This window comes from Somniosus microcephalus, chromosome 6 (genome assembly GCF_052327205.1).
Source record: "Somniosus microcephalus isolate GS21.2 chromosome 6, FLI_Smic_1.0, whole genome shotgun sequence".
NCBI lineage: Eukaryota > Metazoa > Chordata > Chondrichthyes > Squaliformes > Somniosidae > Somniosus > Somniosus microcephalus.
This window is the reverse complement of record NC_140992.1, coordinates 135355645-135361644: the sequence shown is the minus strand read 5'-3', so window position 1 is coordinate 135361644 and position 6000 is coordinate 135355645. Positions and strand designations below refer to the sequence as shown.

Here is a 6000-nt window from a genome sequence, read left to right as displayed (position 1 = left end):
CCTCGGGATTCCCGGCAGCTGCAGCGAGGCGAGGACAGCCTTGGGGAGCACTCCTTATGGACCAGGAGGAGCAGGAGTGCTTCCTCCCGGCCCCCGCAAGCTCCCCCGCTCAGCGGGTCTGCAGGTAAAAATTCTGGCCATAGTGTTACACAACAGCCGACACCACTGCAGGTCGCCAATAAAAACAAGAGTCCAGGTCAGTGAAGACTGAAGAGTGACCAACAGGTACATATTTCAGGTGGGATTCTCTCAGAACCTTAGTGTCAGATTTCCAGCGTTCAGTTTTTCTTTTCATCTCTGCTGATTCACGTGTAACACAGCAAACAGAAGCCACATAGAACGGACTTTATTTCTGTCCAATCCCCCTTCCTCCTCTCTTGTTTGATAATGATGTTCTCAAACTTTAATAATCGCAACATAATTTCTCCCAGATCCGGGGAGGAAATGTGTCAAAATGTAAGCACGTTACTTAGAAGGTGGAGTCCCACTCAGCTCTGCTGCAAATTCCCAATTATCTGCACAGTGGGTTAAAGCTCTGGGCTCTGGAACTTCAGCTTCGAATCCTACTCAGACTGATGGGATGAATTTCTCCTGTCCGTTGGCTGTGAGAATTCTTTATATGAACCTGCGCAGTCTCAATCCAGTTCATAGTGGACATGGGCCCACTGCAGAAAACTATCCCAGTTTAACAGTTCCTGGCCATCTCACTCAGAGAGGCCACAGGATTTAAAGTCCCACTCCAGAGACTTGAGCCCATAATCCAGGTTGACACTCCAGTGCGGTAATGAGGGAGTGCTGAACTGTCAGAGGTGCCGTCTATCGGATGAGACATTAAACCGAGGCCCCGTCTGCTCTCTTAGGTGGATGTAAAAGATCCCACGGCACTATTTCGAAGTAGAGCAGGGGAGTTCTCCCCGATGTCCTGGCCAATATTGACCCATCAATCAACAGATTATCTGGTCATTATCACATTGCTGTTTGTGGGATCTTGCTGTGTGCACATTGGCTGCCGTGTTTCCTGCATTACAATACTTTGACAGTACTTCTTTGGCTATGAAGCATTTTGGGACTTCCTGAGGTTGGGAAAGGCGCTATATAAATGCAAGTTCTTTTTTTCTTCAAATGGAAATGCCACAAAGAGGATGTTCTTGTGAGCTTATTGAGGGAAACTGCTGCAGTGGAGGGAGCTTTACTCTGCATCTAACTGTGCTGCACTTGATCCGGAAGCATTTGATGCTGATACTGGGTGTCTGAAAAGGTAAGAGTTTTGCTCACCAGCATCAATATTCTCCACCTTGATGAGCATAAAGCTAGCAAAAATAAAAATGTAAAAAATTGCAGGCAGGACTCTGCTCTCATGGTGATTTCACTGGCTGAAGGATGGCAGGGTTTTATAGGGATTTAAAATTCCCTTTGGATCCAGAATCACTTTCATCTGCTGCATAATCTGCACCGCTGCTCTGGGCTTACTGAAATGAATGAAGTCTTTCTTCTTAAAGCCCAGGCCGTGCTCAGCACTGATACTTCCGCAATGCTGCGCAGTCCATTCGTACAAATAGGGCTCGATGGAGTCGAGCAGCTGCTGGTCGTATGCTGGAGATACAATGTTCAAATGCAAGTTTCCATCACCTAAGAAGAATAAAGAAATAATGAAGATATTTAAATGCAGATGGCATCGCCCCGCGCCTTTAAATACACACTCGGCTGAGCTGCCACTTCCCATGGGAACTGCTCCACCAGCATGAGTCAGGATCTTCAGGAGAGGATGGCAAAAAAACAGGAATGGGCACAAAAAATAAAATAAAAGTGAATCTGAGAGAAATAACACACCGACCCTCCAGAACTCACCCTCCCCTAATAAGCAGCACAACAGCGAATCTCACCAAGGTGCCCGTAGCCAACGACACGCTTCGCCCTCACCCCCAGTCTGCTCTTCATATCGGTGACAATCTCGTAGATACTCTCCAGCGGTAGCGAGATGTCATATTTGTACACAAAGCCGTCATGGACCAGTGCTTCGGTGATGCGTTCCCGCAGAGCCCAGAGCGCCTTCAGGAAAAGAACATCAAACCCATTAGAATACACAGAATCCCTGGCATAGGAACATGTCCTCCTCAATCCCCCAAAACATATCACGACTGACTGATCCAGACGTCACGTCTCCTCTTAGGGTTTAGCTGTGTAATGAATGCTTTCTCCACGATGTGCTTTACAATGGCACAGTTACGATGGGTCGAATGGCATCCTTCTGTGCTGTAAACATCTATGGAACGAGCACCAACTCGAGCCTCAAGTCACTTACTGACTCATATGCCCCGTGGGCAGGTTTATTTGCTCGAGCAATTTACAGATCAGACAAAGAGAAGAGCTTCGATATACACACAGACTACAGTGAGGCCTCAGACCCACATTAATGGGTTCGATACGCAGGCAGACTTACGGGAATGGGCTCCTTAGAGAGACTGGAAAAATTCCCTTAAGAGTGGAACTTGCACGAAGCAAGCGCTTCCCCTTGTTTGCACTCACTTGCCCATTTACTCCCGATATTTCAGGATGTGAGTAACCATTTGGAACAAGGTAGACAGAGGGAGCATTCACACCAGCCTCAGAGCTCACACTCATTCAAAAGTGCCATTGATGTGTGTGCTGGGAATGCTGGCTATGTGTTCAAATGCCAAGCCGTAGTAGACAGTACAGATAGATGGACACTGTGGGGGGCAATTGTAACCTAACCCGTCTGTCGGGAAACTGACGGGATCAGTAGTTTTACGTCCCACCTGATTTTACTCCATTGAAGTCAAAGGAGAGTAAGATCGGATGGGGTGTAAATCGGGAGTCCAACCCCGGCCGCCAGTTTCCCGCCTGGTGGGTTGGGTTAAAATTGCCCCGTCTTTCATGAGTTGCCTTTCTATATGGTCCAGGGGCAACCCATACGTACAGCTATCAGTTTTGATTCAAGCCTGAAGTCCAACACATAGCAATGTTAGCATCTGTCTCATAATGTGGATCCTCACACAGCCCCAGATTGTTGAAGTGCGTTTGTTGCTTGGTTATGTGGCAGCAACCAAAATCGTGTCCCAGGGACATGAGCAACAAAGTGTACTTTAATCAGCCATATTGCTCTCCAGCCCTATGTTTTCTGCAAATGACACTAGAACCTCATTATAATAAAGTGCGATTATTGCAAACCTTTCACGATGAAGAGCTCGTTCAGAGGTCCAGTGTGCTACATTCAAAGGAGTTCAAACCTCAATAAGAACTGCTTTCGCCGTTCTGCGTTTGTGCTAAGGTGTCCTCCTCCATCGGTTTGTAATCGGCACAATCACAGGTAAAAGAACCCACTCATTTTGAGACACTCGGGCTCTGTTACAAACTGCTGCCATACCTGTGTATTCTGCTTATCTTGGTCATGGCTCAATTTTCCTGAGCGGCACAGAAAGATAATCAGTGGAATGTCAAAGGATTTATTACAGATTTGCACATTGTCCCAGCGGGAAGGAGCAGGAGTAACACAGACATAAAATGAATAAAGGCACAAAGCAACAGCTGGGACCCCAAACAATTCTTCCAATCCATTCCGACTATCAGAAATTCTACACAGAACAACACAAGCTGATAGATTGGACACATTGCTGCGTACAGAAGCTGAAGGCAAATATTCTACAGCAAAAAAACATTCACTCCATGTTTTCCACATCAGATCCACGGTCTTTTCCCAGTTATTCCCCCATTTAAATGGGTTAGATATACAGGAAAGGGTTAGCGATAGAGACAAGTGCACAGTAAAGGGTTAGAGATAGAGACAGGTGCACAGTAAAGGGCTGGAGATAGAAACAGGTGCACAGTAAAGGGTTAGAGATAGAGACAAGTGCACAGTAAAGGGTTAGCGATAGAGACAAGTGCACAGTAAAGGGTTCGAGATAGAGACAAGTGCACAGTAAAGGGCTGGAGATAGAAACAGGTGCATAGTAAAGGGTTAGAGATAGAGACAAGTGCACAGTAAAGGGTTAGCGATAGAGACAAGTGCACAGTAAAGGGTTAGCGATAGAGACAAGTGCACAGTAAAGGGTTAGCGATAGAGACAAGTGCACAGTAAAGGGTTAGCGATAGAGACAAGTGCACAGTAAAGGGTTAGCGATAGAGACAAGTGCACAGTAAAGGGTTAGCGATAGAGACAAGTGCACAATAAAGGGTTAGCGAGAGAGACAAGTGCACAGTAAAGGGTTAGCGATAGAGACAAGTGCACAGTAAAGGGTTACAGATAGAGACAAGTGCATAGTAAGGGGTTAGAGATAGAGGCAGGTGCACAGTAAAGGGTTAGAGATAGAGACAGGTGCACAGTAAGGGGTGAGAGATAGACACAGGTGCACAGTAAAGGGTTAGAGATAGAGACAGGTGCACAGTAAGGGGTTGGAGATAGAGACAGGTGCACAGTAAGGGGTTAGAGATAGAGACAGGTGCACAGTAAAGGGTGGGAGATAGAGACAGGTGCACAGTAAAGGGTTAGAGATAGAGACAGGTGTACAGTAAAGGGTTAGAGATAGAGACAGGTGCACAGTAAAGGATTGGAGATAGAGACAGGTGGACAGTAATGGCTTAGAGATAGAGAGAGTTGCACAGTAAAGTGTTAGAACCAGAGACAGGTGCACAGTAAGGGGTTAGAGATAGAGGCAGGTGCACAGTAAAGGGGTTAGAGATAGAGACAGGTGCACAGTAAAGGGGTTAGAGATAGAGACAGGTGCACAGTTAAGGGTTGGAGATAGAGACAGGTGCACAGTAAAGTGTTAGAACCAGAGACAGGTGCACAGTAAGGGGTTAGAGATAGAGACAGGTGCACAGTAAAGGGGTGAGAGATAGAGACAGGTGCACAGTTAAGGGTTGGAGGTAGAGACAGGTGCACAGTAAGGGGTTAGAGATAGAGACAGGTGCACAGTAAAGGGTTGGAGATAGAGAGAGGTGCACAGTAAAGGGTTAGAGATAGAGACAGGTGCACAGTATGGGGTCAGAGATAGAGACAGGTGCACAGTAAAGGGGTGAGAGATAGAGACAGGTGCACAGTTAAGGGTTGGAGGTCGAGACAGGTGCACAGTAAGGGGTTAGAGATAGAGACAGGTGCACAGTAAAGGGTTGGAGATAGAGAGAGGTGCACAGTAAAGGGTTAGAGATAGAGACAGGTGCACAGTATGGGGTCAGAGATAGAGACAGGTGCACAGTAAAGGGTTAGACATAGAGACAGGTGCACAGTAAAGGGTTGGAGATAGAGACAGGTGCACAGTAAATTGTTAGAAGTGGAGACAGGTGCACAGTAAGGGGTTAGAGATAGAGACAGGTGCACAGTAAGCGGTTGGAGACAGAGACAGGTGCACAGTAAGGAGTTGGAGATAGAGACAGGTGCACAGTAAGGAGTTGGAGATAGAGACAGGTGCAGAATAAGGGGTTCGAGATAGAGACAGGTGCACAGTAAAGGGTTAGAGATAGAGACAGGTGCACAGTAAGGGGTTGGAGATAGACACGGGTGCACAGTAAGGGGTTGGAGACAGAGACAGGTGCACAGTAAAGGGTTGGAGATAGAGACAGGTGCACAGTAAAGTGTTAGAGATAGAGACAGGTGCACAGTAAGGGGTTGGAGACAGAGACAGGTGCACAGTAAGGGGTTCGAGACAGAGATAGGTGCACAGTAAGGGGTTAGAGATAGAGACAGGTGCACAGTAAAGGGTTAGAGATAGAGACAGGTGCACAGTAAAGTGTTACAAATAGAGACAGGTGCACAGTAAGAGGTTGGAGACAGAGATAGGTGCACAGTAAGGGGTTAGAGATAGAGACAGGTGCACAGTAAAGGGTAGAGATAGAGACAGGCGAACAGTTAAGGGTTAGAGATAGAGACAGGTGCACAGTTAAGGGTTGGTGGTAGAGACAGGTGCACAGTAAGGAGTTAGAGAATAGAGTCAGGTGCACAGTAAAGGGTTGGAGATAGAGACAGGTGCACAGTAAAGGGTTGGA

At 46.9% G+C, this 6000-nt stretch overlaps 1 protein-coding gene across 1 annotated transcript in view; it reads right to left on the bottom strand.

Annotated features, from left to right (window-relative positions):
* Positions 1–331: 331 nt before the first annotated feature.
* d2hgdh (D-2-hydroxyglutarate dehydrogenase) overlaps positions 332–6000 on the bottom strand; it is a 72777-nt gene continuing 67108 nt past the window's right edge. Inside the window, exons 8-9 of the mRNA XM_085992004.1 lie at positions 1884–2049; positions 332–1629 (exon numbers count right to left, since the gene is read on the bottom strand). Of these exons, the coding sequence (XP_085848130.1) occupies positions 1367–1629; positions 1884–2049 (429 nt within the window). The 3' untranslated portion in view covers positions 332–1366. The remainder of the gene's footprint in view (positions 1630–1883; positions 2050–6000) is intronic.